A 17,599-nucleotide genomic window follows, 5' to 3' on the forward strand; every position below is an offset into this window, starting at 1 on the left:
AACTTCACTTTCTGTTAACAAAAGCACTACAGTTTGTGAAGAAACAACAAAATGCACATTTTTTAACTATTTATCATGGTACACAATCTAAATATAATGGCAAAAAAGGCACAACATTTCGTTTTGGCTCATTTACATCCTTTTCTCTTAATAAAGTTGTAGCACAGGGATTTGCTTCTCAAACTGGACATTGTTTTAAAATCAACAATTATGAAGGTGCTGAGTTGACAAAATATTCTGCACATTGTAGAGAGGAAGAGGTGCTGATTCCTCCTTATGAGAAGTTTTATATCACTGATGTCAAGAAAAAAGATTGGTGTAGCACAGTGTTTGTGTTGAAAAGATCTGGAATAGAAAGTGACCTGAGCTGTGCTCTATTTGACAAAAAACCTATAAAACTTTAAACATTTTAGGGATGATGTGGCAAACTCTAAAATGTCTTATTATATTTCTGCAAATTAAAAGATGGTTTCATCATCATCAAAAAAAATGTTCTAAAATATTTTATTTATTTAATAACTTTAATAAATTTTAGGTCCGAATTCGAGGCATGCAGGGCTCACAGAGAGGGCCTGCAAATCGCCAACACGCTTGCCCGATGCTAGTGCAAGAAGCAGCGCGGTTTTTAGCGTCAGGGTCCTGAGGTCAGCTGAATGCAGCAGCTCAAAGGGGTTACCTTTTAGGGCCCTGAGGACCAGAGAAAGGTCCCAAGTGGGCACAGTAAGGGGACGAGGTGGATTTAATCGCCTAGAACCCCTTAAGAAACGGACTACAAGGCCATTTCGACCCACTGATTGGCCGGCAATAGGAGCATGGAACGCTGCGATGGCTGCCACGTAAACTTTAAGCGTTGAAGGGGTGCGCCCCATATCCAAACGCTATTGGAGGAAAGACAGTATGAAGGATACGTCACTCTCCACAGGGTCTATGTTGCGTGAGGAACACCAGTCAACAAAGGCTGACCATTTTTGAGCGTAGAGGCGTCTCGTGGACGAGGCTCTCGCCTGAGAAATGGTATTTAGAACGTCCCCGGGGAGGTTAGTCGGCTCCCATCGAGGGACCAGAGGTGTAGAGCCCAGAGCTCTGGCTGTGGGTGCCAGATCGTTCTGTTTGCCTGAGAGAGGAGATCCCGTCTCAGGGGAATCGGCCAAGGGGCTCTCATGGAGAGCTTGAACAGCTCCGAGGACCAAACTTGGCTCCTCCAGAGCGGGGCCACCAGAAGGACTCTGTGTTGGTCTTCTCTGATGCGCCTGATGACCTGGGGGATCAGTGCGATCAGAGGAAAAGCATAAAGGAGCATGCTGGGCCATGCGTGGGCCAGAGCATCGACCTCCTTTGAGAAAAATGTTGGTCAGTGAGAGTTCCGCTTTCCCGAAGAACTCCCAAATTGTGAGAACCGTCTGGGGGTGGAGCATCCACTCGTCTGAGGGGATGTTGCTCCGTGACAACATGTCCGCGCCCAGATTGGTTTTGCCAGGAATATGAGTCGCTCTGAGCTGAGTTATGATCCCCAGGATCCATTCTGACACACCGGAGATGGCTTGCCAAGCCTCGGCCCGAGTGACAAGGGGTTGAATGACATCGGATGGCAGGTCGCCGGAGATGGGGCCGCACACCGAGAAAGGTGGAAGAGGAAATTTGAAGCATGTTTCCCACGCCCGGAATTAAACGAGGCGGAGGGGAAACTGCATGTAGGAGCTTTTGGGGTGGTCCGGTCGCAACGAGACAATCCCCCATCCTCTTCCTTTTTGAAAAATCAGGACGTCTTCGGAGTCACTGGGTCCAGCACAATCTTGGGCTCTGTAAGCCCAAACCGGGTCCAGCACAATCTCTGAGCTCAGTAAGGCGCGCTGGATGGTGGCAGGAGACACGCTTGGAAGCGGCGGGAAGCGGGAGGCGGCGACTCGAGGACGGCGCTGCGGGCTGCAGTCAGCGAGGGCGCCGGCGCTGTCTCTGACCGGCGAGTCCAGCTGAGTCCGCTGCGGAAACCTCTTCTGATGGCGGCGAGAGCTTCTTGAAGGCGGCGAGCTTCTTCGGCTTCAGGCGGAGATCAGCGAGGAGAAGTAGAGGTCGTCGCTGAAGGAGAAAGCACTGAATCCTATGGCGAAACGCCTGCTTATATAGCCCTTTACCCCGCCCATTTCGGCGGGAAAGTTTGCACGCTTTCTCGCCATAGGCCGCGCCATAGCCGAGCTATGACGCGCCGCCATTGGTTCAACAACTTGTCTATGAGTGAACCAATGACGGTGCAGTTACACTGCGTTATTGAAAAAGGCTTCAGTGACGGGGAAAAAGGGAGACTTTTCCCCATACGCAGTACGAGTGAAGTATCGAAAGGGAACTTAATGTTGCAACCATTAGTTCCTGTTGTCAAATAAATACAAATGTGAGAATGAAAGTGAGAGTTTTTCTTTAGTTCTCAAAAGTTTATCATTATGTTACTCTGTCCTGATGACTGAAAGGAACTATTATAGAAGTGAGAGCATTACACCTTCCAGCCATGTCTTCCATTAAAAAGAGGCAGATTTACAAAGAATTGTGTGTATGTGTGTTAAACTATATACATTTAAATAAATCAATACAAAGTTCCAATTTTCCCCTGACACCCATACCTCGCTTCTGGATCAAATTCACTAATATGATGCACCCAAATACAAGTGCTTTCTGAATACATGATGTTGGGCTGTTTTGAATGGTAACACTAGTCCTCAAACTTATGAAACTTTTTTGTATCTGGAAGAAGATCTGTTGAACAACATAAATAATGTAAATACAATTTCAAATGTTATGGTAATGATGCCATCTTTGATCTTTTTTTAAATTTTTTACAATACTTATTTAAAGCTGTACAAAGACACTAGAATATTTGCAAGCAAAAAAAATATGCTCTGTATTATCTGGAGAAGAATTACAAAATTTAATATCATTTCAAAGTTAAATCTAACCCTTAGAAACTCTCCAGAAGGATAAATATCATATAAGATTTTAAAGTGAGTTTCTTTAATTTTGGGTTGAACTGGAAATTTTAGGTAGGAAGTTCTAATATGTTTAAGCAATTGTTTGTCAAAGAAAATATCCAAATTATTTCTAACAGACCAGTAAGGGAACATGATATTGTTGAATATTTGTCTACTATTATTACTTTGAAAGCCCTCTTGATCAAATGATCATGACATCATAAGCAAATGCAAATGCAAATACAAAAAAACAAACAAAACAAAAAAACACGAAAGGTGTTTTTGTACCATCGAGTGGTGAGAGATAAAACTGCACCTCAATAAGAGATTGAACTTTTATTCAGTTTTCTTTCAGATTTCTATGAAGCCCATTTTCGCAATCGTGCTTTAGTCGAAATTATGACATTAAAAGGTAGAAATTCTGACTTAAAGTCGTATTCATGAGACAAAAAGTCGAAATTATGGCATAATTATGACATAAAATTAGAAATTATGACAAAAAGTCATGATTATTATCATTTATGAGTTAAAGTCAAAATTATGACATAGCTTAGTAAATCATAACTGACATAAAAAGTCAAAATTATGACAAATCATAATTATGGAATTAAAGTCGTAATTAACTTTCTATGTCATAATTATGACTTTTTGTGACAATTTTGACTTTTCATCTCAAAAATTAGATTAGTATGACATAATATTTTAACTTTTTATATCAATATGATTTGCAAAACCATGATTTTTTCCTTATGTCATGGATATTTCATTAAGTAATTAATATTATAATTTGAAAAACCTTCATCCTGTTTCTGGTGCAATCTAGCATTTTGCATCATTTGTAATGAGGTCAAAACATTCCAAATTTGGTATATTGTGAATTTACTCATTATATATGGAAAAAACAAATCCAAAAATATAAATGGGGAGGGGAAAAAACTAATTTTGCTCATTTTAAAATAGAAATAGGTCACTATTTCTATACATTAAAATAAATAAAGCAGAAAAAAATTATTTTAAAGCCTCAAATCTATTCTTTGAATAATTTGTAACTTTTGTACTTATCTATAGAATTTCTTGCTGCTTTCTCCTCTTTTTATATTTGTTCATCATAATATTTGATTTGATGTAATTAATATGTTATTGTCATTGTTCAAATGATTGCAATAAAAAGAAGATCAACTCCAAGGTTCAACTCGAGCTGGTTTGGACGCCTGAGATGGTTTGTGACTTGAATCTTCACAGCCATGAAGTCTTCATATTGAACCCTTCCACACACTGGTTTAATGTGTATTAGCTGATCTACAGGTCTCAGTTTCTCTGTTCTCATTGATCTGAGGTGATTCAGCAGCTCTTCACACCCTCACATTACTTCAGAGGCTCATCTGGCTTCAACAGACCTAAAAATAAAGTTTCTATAAATGGTATTAGTCACGTGACATCAACAGCAATGCTTTTAGCAAGCATCTACTTGTGTTTCATTCTGCTGCTTTTTGCTATATCATCCAACAGGATTTGTGTTTACAAGGACACGTGACTTTAGTAAAATGTGCTGTTTGGGAAACTCATTACTGGAGTTACGGTTCGTCAGACAGCTGCTGTACTGAGCTGTAAACTAACTCTCCTCGGCTTTCAGCAGCCATCACATGAACTGAACGAGGCTTTCACTCGACTATCAGCGGCTCTTTGGCCTTTTCATGTTGCTGAACGTCTGTTCACATGTCATTTCAACAATCAATATATTGTTATTATACTCTTATATAGGTTAGTTTTGACTGCGCACCAAAGAATAGTTTGCTGATTTTTGCCATGAAAAGTAACATTTATATTTTATTTTTTAAAGTATCTCAATTATTTTATTCTTAAAAAGGTCACACTTTAGTTTAGGATCCAATTCTCACTATGACTTTTGTCTCAATAAACTAATTATTGCTTATCAATGGTTAGTAAGGTAGTTGTTACGTTTATTGTGTTTAAGTTTTAAGGATATAAGGTCATGCAGAATAAGCCATTAATCTGTGCTTTATAAATACTAATAAACAGCCAATATCCTAGTAATATGTATTCTAATAAACTAGTTAATAGTGAGAATTGGACCATTAAAAATTGTAATATATAGTAGTCAACATTTGAAGTGTATCAAAAAAGTTCATCAAAGTTGTCCTAAGAAGAAGGTTTTAGGACAACTTTGATGAAAGGTTTTGATCCACTTCAAATGTTGACTACTATTTACACTATCAGTCAAAAGTTTGGAAACATTACTATTTTTAATGTTTTTGAACAAAGTATCTTATGCTCATTAAGGCTGCATTTTTTCATAATAAATACAGAAAAAACAATAATATTGTGAAATATTATTACAATTTAAAATTATGTTTTTTTATTTTAATATACCTTAAAATATAATTTATTCCTGTGATCAAAGCTGTATTTTCAGCATCATTACTCCAGTCTTCAGTGTCACATGATAATTGAAACTGATATATATATTGACTGTTTTTGTTCTATTTCAGCAGCACAAATAGTTCCAAAGATCACAGAAACAGTTTTTATTACTGAATGATTCCGCGTTTTGAATGAATTGGTTGAGTCAAAGATTCAATGACTCATTCATAAACAACTGCTTCATTCTTGCCTCAAATTCCAAACGGCATTTTGGTGCCCTTTAAGGGCACTTCGAGGTGAACAACTGAATCCCTTCATGAAGGGTACATGCAATGGTCACTTCAAGGATGGTCATGTGACCCAGCGGATATTCGTGATTCATTTTAAAGCTAGATGGCGGGAGAGTTCGAGTTAATAAACTCATCAGACGTCTTACCTGGTCTTGTGTACTGGGTAATTTCACTACGCAAGCACACATACCAGGGGTTAGACAATAAAATTGCTGATTCATTAAAATAAAAAGGAAAGTCCAGCCATCAATGATAAATGCTTACCTTTCACACTTCCTGTACTCCATCTTATGGGATCTTAGCAGCGCACAGGTTTCTTTAGCTCATATACTAACACACTCCTGGAAGCTGTATTTCTTTTAGCCTTTAAGATAAGGGGAATTTAACCCTTCCCAAGACCTCTCACTGGCCGATATCTCACTGAAATCAACCATCCGGAGCCTTGTGGAATATGTTTATCATGGATGGATGTGGATGGAAGCTCTTTCTTCAGCTCATACTCATTTGGTGACGCTTACTGCGATTATAAAGCTTGGATGTGTCAGGATATTTATTAATACATCTCCCGTTGTGTTCATCAGAAAGAAGAAAGTCATATGCACCTAGGATGGCTTGAGGGTGAGTAAAGCTTGGGCTAATTTTCATTTGAAAGTGAACTAATCCTTTAACTTAGATATCAGAAGTGCAAATGTTTGTATAAGATTAAGTTCATTTGTGTCCTCTTCTCTTATCTGGCACCTGTAGGAAAGAGAAGTGAACTGGACAGTGTAGTGGCACACATTAAGCCTCAGATATACTGTAATCGCAAGTATATAATTATTTGACTACAACTGTTGGTAGTGATAAAGAACAATACAAAGTTATAACATAAACATGGTATTCACATACCTTTATATGATCACAAACCACAGATTGATAAGAAAAACAAAATGGCTGCAAGTCCACTTATGGTATCACGTAGAATTTGATAATGAACCTGCGTGTCCAGAATATTCTTCTGGATCATTTGCATCCTCCTCTCCTTATTGTACAATGCACACACATCATATCCAATATAAAAAGGCAAGCTTTCCCATCTCTTGGTTTGAAGATCGCTGTTGGCTGTGAGTGAATTTCTTTCTTCTCTCCTCTCATCATTACACCTGAGCTCCTGAAAAACAACAAAGAGAGACAAGAGTATTCTCAGGTAAGGTCAAAATAACACTTCCATCAGCGAACATCACAAGAGATTATTTCAGACATACTGCTATCTGACAGAAAATACCAATGTATGGTGCACATGTTTACAGTTTTTGCACAAATTCAGTGACAGATGTGTTTCTGGTTGTCTTTCAGCATTTGTTCTTCACTAGATCTACTATTAAATCAAGATGCTGCTGATCATTGAAGCTCTTCTCATTTTATCTGCTCTAGGACAGGTAAGCTTGTGTTCTGGTATGAATATTACAGACATTAATACTGATCATGTGATCATTATGATCGTGTGGCTGCAGGATCACAGAGCTGCTGCTGAAGAGATAACATTGGATATGGCACCGGACTCTTTCGATGACCAGTATGATGATGACCTGTATGATGGTTGTACAGAAAAAATGAAGAAACTGGTGGACACAGAATATCTAGAGAAAGAATTAGAAAAGTCTGAAGACTTTAAAGATGTTTGGGAAGCTGGAGAAAATCAATTCAAAGCAGGAGAAGATAACTTGACCAGGAAACAATTAATTGCTATGTATGTGTACACTTCGAATAGAGTATATGTAGACTTCAATGCAGCAGTTCGTACTGGTAAAAAAAATTACAAAGACGAGACATTTACATGGTTTTCACTTCACTTTCTGTTAACAAAAGCACTACAGATTCTGAAGAAAACACAAAAGAAGAGTTATTCAACTATTTATCGTGGTACAGATTCTAAATTTGTGGGAGAAAAAGGCATCACATTTCGTTTCGGCTCATTTGCATCCTTTTCTCTTGATAAAAGTGAAGCGCAGAAATATGCAAAGATTCCTGGAAAACGTTCTGAAACTGGAACTTGTTTTGAAATCAATGATTATGAAGGTGCTGAGTTGACAAAATATTCTATTTATATTGAGGAAGAGGTGCTGATTCCTCCTTATGAGATATTTAAAGTCACTGATGTCAGGACAAATGATTGGTGTAGTAAAGTGTTTGTGTTGAAAAGTGTTGGGGGGAAAAGTAATCTGAACTGTGCTCTAATCAAACACAAAACAAATATTCTTTAAAAACTTAAAGAAAATGCAAATGCTAAAATGTCTTTTATTGAATTTCTGCAAATTAAAATTAAATTTTAAAAAATGCTCTATGATATTGTATAACTTTTAATCAAGCTATAAAACTGACAAGCTTTAAAAGTAAATCAAACGTCCTACTTGACAGTGACTTGACTTGCATGACAGGTTATTTCTGAAATTTGATTTTTTTCTCTCTTAATAACACACTACTCTATGGAAGAGGATTAGGGCCAAGCAAGAATAAAAAAATAAAACCATCTCGAGATTAAAGTTGTTAAATTTCGAGAAAAAACTTCAGAAAAAAGTCGATATAAAATGTTGAGAAAAAAGTCATTAAATTACGAGAACAAATTCGTTAAATTACGAGAAAAAATTCGTTAAATTACGAGAACAAATTCGTTAAATTACAAGAACAAATTTTTTAAATTATGAGAAAAATGTCATTAAATTTCGAGAAAAAAAGTCGAGATAAAATGTTGAGAATAAAGTCATTAAATTATGAGAAAAAAGTCATTAAATTACGAGAACAAATTCGTTAAATTACGAGAACAAATTTGTTAAATTATGAGAAAAATGTCATTAAATTTCGAGAAAAAAAGTCGAGATAAAATGTTGAGAATAAAGTCATTAAATTATGAGAAAAAAGTCGTTAAATTATGAATTCGTTCTCATAATTTTACGACTTTTTTCTCGTAATTTAATGATATCTTATTGTTTTTCATATCATCCTCAACAATCAGTTCCTGTTGTCAAATAAACAAATGTGAGAATGAAAGTGAGAGTTTTTCTTTAGTTCTCAAAAGTTTATCATAATGTTTCTCTGTCCTGATGACTGAAAGGAACTATTATAGAAGTGAGAGCATTACACCTTCCAGCCATGCTCTTCCATGAAAAAGAGGCAGATTTACAAAGAACAGATTGTAATCCTGTTGATAGAAATACAAACTTGTGAAGTTGAGCAGTTTGTGTGGATGTTTGTGTTTGTTTTCCTACAAATGTAGAAATACAATAGATTAGAGCACTGTATAACAAAATGATAAGGACTAAAAATGATCTTCCAAAACTTCCTGCCAGATTCTGGAAGATAAATTCTTCAAACAGTGGTACAAGAGGATGTGGTGCTGGTCCTTCAGGAGTCACTCTCAAGCTGTCTGTCTATAAGGCCTATAAAAACCCAGTCTTCATGTACTTTATAACACTTCAGCTTGTGATTCTTATTAAGAGCGGATCATTTTTTAGGATTCTTCACCTATCCTAAGTCTCTGAGATCCTGACACCTCACACTTCTGAAGACTCCAGGTAGGTTTCAGTACTGGGAAATGGTGGCGCTGGAGACTAAAGGGTTCCTGATGGTTTCACACTTAATTCTTCACCTTAATTCTTAATTATTTTGCAGTTAACGTGTCTTTTCTTCTCCAGCTGTTTTTGTATGACCCCGCTGACCCAATGAGCATTTCACTGTCCAATGGTCATGCTTTAACTTTGCAATTTCTAGTATTACATTAGTATTGCGTCCTTCTCATGAGTATTTAATCATTTTTGACTTTTCAGTCTGAGTTAAATCTGTTTTTTGGCTCATTTTATCTGTAAAACAAAACCTGCCTAATAATTCTGCACACCTGAATATAGGGCATTTTTCATTTCCAGCCTTCATGAACAATTATATATCACTTATAAGGATTAAAAACAATATTAATAGTAGTTATTAAGATTGATGTGGATTGGAATTGGTAAAATGTGCTTGGAAAAAAAATATGATCAGAAAATCAACTTGCCTAATAATTCTGCACACAGTGTGCAAGAAAAAAAAAAAACAACATATACATGATGACGGTTACCCACACCCACCTTTGTGCACACTTTTATGTGATTCATGAATGTATTTCACACATTTTTGTCATGTTATGTTTAAATAAGTTTCATAGGTAAGAAATGTGTTAAGTAATGCACTGTCCAAAGATGAGACGGCAAGTTTTAAAGTTGAGAACACACACACACACACACATGTATAGGCCTATATTTAATGTACTTGCATTATAATGTATTTGCATCAGCTATGTTAACAGCAATATGTGTAAGAACAGCTAATCAGCTGATGGACTGTGCTGGCTCCCTTCACCAAGTGTTCAAAATGGCTACATGACAGCACACAAGTGCCCTGCTTCCTCCAAAGTCCCTCTTCAAGGGATCTGCCCTTCAGGGAGTGAGACATAGGGATGTTCCCTTCTGTTTAGAGTAAATCGGCCGTTTGAATGAATCGTTTGAATGAATGACTCAATCACTCACTCATTAAGACAGTCATCTGCCGCCACCTACTGGCGGTTTAGTTTTATGTTTAAAAGTGTAATATTTCCCCAACATTTATTCAAAAAATATTTAAAACAACCTCGTAACATTATTTAATACAGTTGTAATATTTCAGTGTTAATGATTTTGATTGATGTTGAGCAGCAAATCATCATATTAGAATGATTTCTGAAGGATCATGTGACACTGAAGACTGGAGTAATGATGCTGAAAATTCAGCTTTGATCACAGAAATAAATTACATTGTAAAATATTTTCAAATAGAAATCAGTTATTTTAAATTGTAATAAAATTTCACAATATTGCTGTTTTTACTGTATTTTTAATTAAATAAATGCAGCTTTGGTGAACAAATGAAACTTATTTTAAATAAATAAATATATATACACACTTTTTAAAACATTAAAGTTTTGTGCATATCATATTTTATTATTTTTATAGTTTGTGATATACAAAAACATTTTTATTTGTGAAATCATTCACCTTTTCTCTTCAAATCTTTTATATTTTTCTTCTTAATCTTTTATTATTATTTTACATTTAAAATATAAAAAAAATATTTTCATGAGAAACAAAATCATGCCACGAGAGCTGATTGTATATATTGATTATATATTGAAAACATATGATAAAATGCGCAGCAGATGGAAAAAACATCTCAAATAAAACAGTGATAAATGTATGCATGTGCTGGAGAGTAAAGACACAACTCAGAAAAGAAGCTTCAGTCTGTACACCCCTTCCTCCTCCAGATTTATTGATAGTTTAAAATTACATTTCTATGTCCTAGAACTTCAGTTGCATTTACCTTCCGACTTAAAAACTGAGTACAAGCAAATGATAGTTTTTTTATTATTATTATTTTTAGAGTAGTCTAAGTGATATTGTACAAAAATAACATTTTGATTTCTGTGAAAACATTCACCTTTCTTCTAACTCCGAATCTGTTTTATGACCCCTTTTTTTTCTTCTTCTTCTTCTTTCATTGTTATTTTACTGAAGTTTTCACCTCGGGTAGAACGACCTAAACTCCATCCGCATCGCTCGGGATCATGAACTATGTTTTCCTGAACGACCAAACAGCCAAACATGTTTTACAAAGGTTATCACTTTCTGAATATGCTATAAAGTTGTCTGCTTTATATTAAACGTTACGTTTTTTTTTTTCTCCACATAGCTGCGTACTGCTGGTCCGGCCTGGACAGAGCCGACCGTGTGTGTCCTGTGCTGCTCAATCACTCGTAGGCTACCTCAGTCTCATTGAGAAAACAAAAAATTGCAAATCATTCAGAAGCGTTCGGCGCTTCCCTGATCTGTGTGGTTATTTTTTACCGTCGTTTGTTTTGTTTTTTTTCCGATCTCTCCGAGGCCGCGTTCCACGAGCCTCTCGAGGCCTAGCCGACTAACGTTCTTCACTCAACATCCCTGTTCACCAGTGGCATGGAAAGGGGGTTCTTTAACAAAGCATTATACATTACACCTCTACCAAACTAAACATAAACATTTTTTGTATTAAATGCAGAAAGTGGAAAGTTTTTTTCCACCCCTTTCCTCCTTTTACATGTCAAGAGCTCACTGGCCTGGGAATAGCCTCTATCTGCCAACCGTTGGCCAGTGAAGAGGATTCAGAGAAAATAATACAACCATCAATCAGAAAAAGGAGGGGCGAGCAAGGAGACGGGATTAAGCGGTGGCCTCGATGGTGCATTCTTTCGCCACGTGGCCGGATTTTCCGCAGTTGTAGCAGTTGACTTCGCTGGCCTTGCTGCACTGGACAGCGACGTGTCCGATCTCGCCGCACCTGCGAGGAGCGAAAGCCACAGATCAGGCCCGTTCACATCTGAAGCCTTCAGCGTTCTCATACCGTCATTCCTCACCTGTAGCACTTGACTTTCTCGCAGCCCTTCTGGATGTGTCCGAAGCCGCCGCAGGAGTAGCACTTCTGCTCGTTGGCGTGGTCGCAGTCGCGGGCCATGTGACCGGCTTTACCGCAGTTGTAGCAGACCTGCTCCCGCTCCTTCTTGGGCTCCTTGCAGTCCCTGGAGATGTGACCGCCTCGGCCACAGTTGTAGCACGCTGCAAAACACGAGAGCGATACCCTTGATGAATTATTTAAATGAGGAAAATTATGAAGAAAACTCGAGGGAAACAGAATAGATCCTCTTTAAAACATTGCTACCTCTATCTTCGCTGTGACGGCTCGCCAATTTGCCACTTTTTCCCTTTATTGGTTCTTTTTAAATGCATCAGCTGTGTGAATAAAGACTTTTTCGATGTACAGTTTCTACATGTTGTCAGATGCATGAATTTTTTTTTTTTTTTTATAAATGCACCATGTCAACTAACTGTATGCTGAATGGATATGAATATTGTACAGATTAAGGTTACACTTTATTTTAAGGTATCCTTGTTAGTGTAACTATACATTTAAGTACTGAGAAATTAATTAACAACATGTAATTATGCAAAAATTACTGTTATTACTACAGTAAGTACATGTAACATATGTAACACACACAAATAAAGTGTTACCAATATAAACATTTTTTTTATTGAATTTTACTCGTCAGAATTCAAACTTAAGAATACTTTAAAAGTGACTACTATAGTTATTAATCATTTGTATAAATATTAACAAATTTAGTTGTCTTCATTTTAATTTAACTTTTTAGTAATTATATTGTACATTTTATTTCTTTTTAATTAGTTTTTTTAATGTCTACATAATTTTTATTTCAGTTTTGTTTAAACATTAAGTAAAACTAATGGAAAAAATTAAATGTTTTTTTTTTTTCATTTAAAGTAACAAAAATGGTTATGGTTTTCAAAATAAAATTGCTTTTTATTTTTATATTTTCCTTTTAATATTAGTTAGATTTTTAGTAATTTCTTGTATGTTTTTTTTTTTTTTTTTTTTTTAGTTTTAGAAATTTTAGTAGTACATCATGTAAAACAAAACAAAAAAAAGTTGACATGGGAAAAAGGTTGAATGTTTATTTGTATTTTATTTCAGTTAACTTTGATTTATTTAAAGTAACAAAAATGTTATGGTTTTCAAAATAATTTCAGTTTTTATTTTTACATTTTCCATTCAATTTTAGTTTGTTACATTTTTAGTAATTATATTGTATTTCTCTTACTTTGTTTTTTTAGTGTCTACATAATTTATTCATTTTTATTTCAGTTGTTTTAGTAATTTTTGTAGTACATTAAGTAAATCTAATGGAAAAAAAAAATAATGTTTATTTTGTATTTTATTTCAGTTATTTTTTTATTTCAAGTAACAAAAATGTTTATGGTTTTCAAAAACTTATTTTATTTTATATTTTCCTTTTAATTTTAGTTAGATTTTTAGTAATTTCTTCTATGTTTTTGTTTTTTAAATTTTAGAAATTTTAGTAGTATATCATGTAAAACTAAATTTAAAAAAATGTTGCCATGGGAAAAAGGTTAAATAATGTTTATTTGCATTTTATTTCAGTTAACTTATTTATTTCAAGTAACGAAAATGGTTATGGTTTTCATAGTAATTTCAGTTTTTATTTTTACATTTTCCATTCAATTTAAGTTTTAGTTACATTTTTAGTAATTATATTGTTTTTTTTTCTTTTCATTTTTATTGTTTTTTAAAATGTCTGCATAATTTTTATTCATTTTTATTTTAGTTTAAGTAATTTGCTGATGAAAAACAAGAAAAGTTGCCATGAGAAAAAGATTAAATAATGTTTAACTGCATTTTATTTGTTAACTTATTTATTACAAGTATCAAAAAAACTTATTTTTATGTTTTCCTTTTAATTTTAGTTACATTTTTAGTATTCTTTTTTTTTTTTGTTTTGTTTTTTTGTTTTAGAAATTTTAGTAGTACATCATGTAAAACTAAATAAAAACATAAATGTTACCATGGGAAAAAGATTAAATATTTTTTGTTTGTACTTTATTTCAGTTAACTTTTTATTTCAAGTATCAATTTTTTTTATGGTTTTCAAAAAAACAGTTATTAGTATATTTTGGTTTTAAATTAAGTTATTTTTTATTTATTTTTTTTTTTACATTTTTTGTATGTTTTTGTTAGATTTTGTTTTTTTAATATTTTATTTTAGTATTACATTGTGTAAAACAAAAGAAAAAATTGTGCCACAGAAAATTGCTGAAGTTTTTTTGCATTTTATTTCAAGTAACTAATTGTTTTTTATGGCTTTAGTTTTAGTTAACTTTAATAAACCTGACTTAACACTATAAAAAGCTAAATGAATGTCTTGAGATGTGAAATCTCTACATTCAAAACACGTAACAATCAATCAGAGCACATTTCGCATCCTTACCATCCTCAGTCCTCTCACAGTCCCGCGCAACGTGGCCCGGTTCTCCGCAGCGATAGCAGAAAAGATCTAGCGGGAGCAGGAGAAACACTTTATTCACCAAACCAGCTTTAGGATCCACTCATAATATGGACCGGCTCTCACCTTTCCCCCTGCCACGGCCCTTGCCACGTCCACGTCCAGCATTTGGACAGTTCTTGATCCAGTGGCCAGTGCGGCCGCAACCAAAACACTCGTTGCTGCTCATAGCCTCTGACTGCTCCCTACGACTGAGAGACAAAGAGATTAAAAACACTCAAATTAATGGAAATAAACTGCTATATGGTGTGTATAAAGAGTTCCTTGACATCATTGTGTTCGAAACCTAAAAGTAGTAGAAATATAAAGCTAAAATGGCAACAAAAAAGTTCAGTGGATCAATCTACATTAATTAGATCAAATTATTAAATTTTACTTAACGGCTGTAAACCAAATATAATTTGCATTTACTTTAAACAACAATGCTCAATCCTCAAACAAAGTTTTTGTAGTATTTAATAATATTATATATAAAAAAAACTCGTGTTATTTTTTTATATTACTGCTATTTATCCATTAAAATAAAAAAATCGTTACTGTAATCGTTACTTTTTAAAGAAAACGTTAACGGTTTCAGCGAGTTGTTCATTCGAGAACCGATTCAATCGATTCCTTAAAAAGATTCGACTCATTCGTTCACGAATCGGGCTTCACAACAACTGTCAGCTGTTAGAAATCACATTAAAACACATGTTATCCATAAACTACTCGAACATACCAAAAACCTGCGTTTTTGAGTATCATTAGTGCGAAAGATTAAAATCGCAGCGATGTTCGGAACGCGCAAACGATGCCAAAATACAAACAATTCAGATGTTCGATCGCGCCTATTGTGGACAGAACTGCTGTGCAAACATTATTAAAACACACTGAGTCACAGCGTCTCTGAATCTCACCGCACTACTCAAAACAAGATGAAAACCTGATGAAGATCAGCAGTAGTCTTCTTCAGGGCTGATATCTGGCCTGTCCACTCACCCGGTCCATCACGCTGGTTCCCACAGACCCTCTCTCACCCTTAGGGAGACCATCCAGTCCCGCGACGACATTATATCTATCCTTCAGCTATGTGTCGATAACGGCATTCGCTAATTTCATATATCGCCATCGCAAAACTGCGACGGATCGGTGGAATGGCGTGACTTTCCCGCTCGCAGCCTGTCGCAGTAGGCCAAAGTGCGCCGTCAGAAAATATCACTTCTGAACCTCTCTGGACACATTCAACCTGAACGATTCGCCTCACAAACACAGCCCTGGCCTTTCGAGACAGCGGAGACACTCTCCGAGACCGTGACGATGTCACCACACCATATGCATCGAGTTAAATGTCGTATTTTCGTCCTTTAAGGGAACTCACCTCGGCGACGTGACTCGTTGCTGTTTATTTTCGGTTCCTCCTCTCTGCGCTGCGCCACACGCGGTTTGCGCACGACACGCTCGCGGCCGAGTCCTGCTGCCCCGCCCACCGCGCTCTGCACACGGCCCGCGCATTCTGCACGCGCACACGCACACAAACACACACACGCGCGCGCACACACACACACACACACAAACATGCGCTGGGTTTCCATGTTTTATGAGGACTTTCCATAGACACAATGATTTTAATACTGTACAAACTGTATATTCTCTCCCCTGACCATCATAACCATCACTGAGAAGCTCCTGTATGTTTACATTTTCAGAAAGCATCACTTTAAATTATCAGCAGTTTTCCTCATGAGGACCAGAAATGTCCCCACAAGAACAAGGATTTCGGATATTACCAAGGGTTTACCAGGACCACACACACACACACACACACACACACACTTTCTTTCATGTACTCACTCACACACACTCTTACATATGCACGCACACATATACACACACACACATATACACACTCTCTTAACTCACACATACACACACTTATACATACTCTTACATATGCACACACACACACACATATACACACTTAACTCACACACACACACACACACACACACACACATAAACACTCTCTTAACTCACACACACATATACACACTTAACTCACACACACACACACACACACACACACACACACACACACACACACACATAAACACTCTCTTAACTCACACATACACACACTTATACACACTCTTACATATGCACACACACACACACACACATATACACACTTAACTCACACACACACACATAAACACACTCTTAACTCACACATACACACTTATACACATGCACACACATATGCACACTTAACTCACACATACACACACTTATACACACTCTTACATATGCACACACACACACACACACACACACATACACACTCTTAACTCACACATACACACACTTATACACACTGTTACATATGCACACACACATATACACACTCTTACATATGCACACACACACTCACACACATTCACACACACACACAAACACACATTTATACACTCTTACACTCTCTCTCACACATACACACACACACACACACACACACACACACAATTTCTTACATGTACTCACTCACACATACAACCCTACACTCTCTCTCTCTCTCTCTCTCTTACACACACACACACACAAACAAACACACTCTCTAACACACATGCATACACACACGCTCTCTCTCTCTCTCTCTCTCTCTCTCTCACACATACACACACACACACACACACACACACACACACACACACAATTTCTTACATGTACTCACTCACACATACAACCCTACACTCTCTCTCTCTCTCTCTCTCTTACACACACACACACACAAACAAACACACTCTCTAACACACATGCATACACACACGCTCTCTCTCTCTCTCTCTCTCTCTCTCACACACACACACACACACACACATACACACTCTTAACTCACACATACACACACTTATACACACTGTTACATATGCACACACACACTCACACACATTCACACACACACACACACACACACACACACACACACAAACACACATTTATACACTCTTACACTCTCTCTCACACACACACACACA

The 17,599-nt window shown here is 36.2% G+C and overlaps 2 protein-coding genes across 3 annotated transcripts; one reads left to right on the forward strand and one right to left on the reverse strand.

The window, feature by feature from the left end:
- Positions 1-6,999: 6,999 nt before the first annotated feature.
- LOC137021290 (ecto-ADP-ribosyltransferase 4-like) lies at positions 7,000-7,872 on the forward strand. Its single transcript, XM_067387567.1, has one exon. It carries the CDS (start codon positions 7,000-7,002, stop codon positions 7,870-7,872), a length of 873 nt encoding a protein of 290 aa, XP_067243668.1.
- A 3,055-nt stretch (positions 7,873-10,927) lies between these two features.
- Positions 10,928-16,078, reverse strand: cnbpb (CCHC-type zinc finger, nucleic acid binding protein b). Of its 2 annotated transcripts, none has more exons than XM_067388735.1 (5): positions 15,946-16,078; positions 14,655-14,779; positions 14,514-14,579; positions 12,066-12,264; positions 10,928-11,989 (listed from the first exon to the last, which is right to left on the reverse strand). In XM_067388735.1, exons 2-5 carry the CDS (start codon positions 14,755-14,757, stop codon positions 11,872-11,874), a joined length of 486 nt encoding a protein of 161 aa, XP_067244836.1. In that variant the 5' UTR covers positions 14,758-14,779; positions 15,946-16,078; the 3' UTR covers positions 10,928-11,871. The 2 variants fall into 2 exon arrangements, with proteins under 2 accessions (XP_067244836.1, XP_067244838.1); XM_067388737.1 differs by lacking the exon at positions 15,946-16,078 and adding an exon at positions 15,567-15,909.
- Between the last annotated feature and the right edge of the window lie 1,521 nt (positions 16,079-17,599).

This window comes from Chanodichthys erythropterus, chromosome 6 (assembly GCF_024489055.1).
Source record: "Chanodichthys erythropterus isolate Z2021 chromosome 6, ASM2448905v1, whole genome shotgun sequence".
NCBI classification, from domain to species: Eukaryota; Metazoa; Chordata; class Actinopteri; order Cypriniformes; family Xenocyprididae; genus Chanodichthys; species Chanodichthys erythropterus.

Bases quoted from the DNA above. Each gene is read 5' to 3' on its own strand.
- LOC137021290 (XM_067387567.1), top strand. From the start codon at position 7,000: ATGCTGCTGATCATTGAAGCTCTTCTCATTTTATCTGCTCTAGGACAG.
- cnbpb (XM_067388735.1), bottom strand. From the start codon at position 14,757: ATGAGCAGCAACGAGTGTTTTGGTTGCGGCCGCACTGGCCACTGGATC. The intron at 14,580-14,654 runs GTGAGAGCCGGT...TGCTCCCGCTAG, and splicing joins GGGCCGTGGCAGGGGGAAAG to ATCTTTTCTGCTATCGCTGC. The intron at 12,265-14,513 runs GTAAGGATGCGA...CGTGTTTTGCAG, and splicing joins CTGTGAGAGGACTGAGGATG to CGTGCTACAACTGTGGCCGA.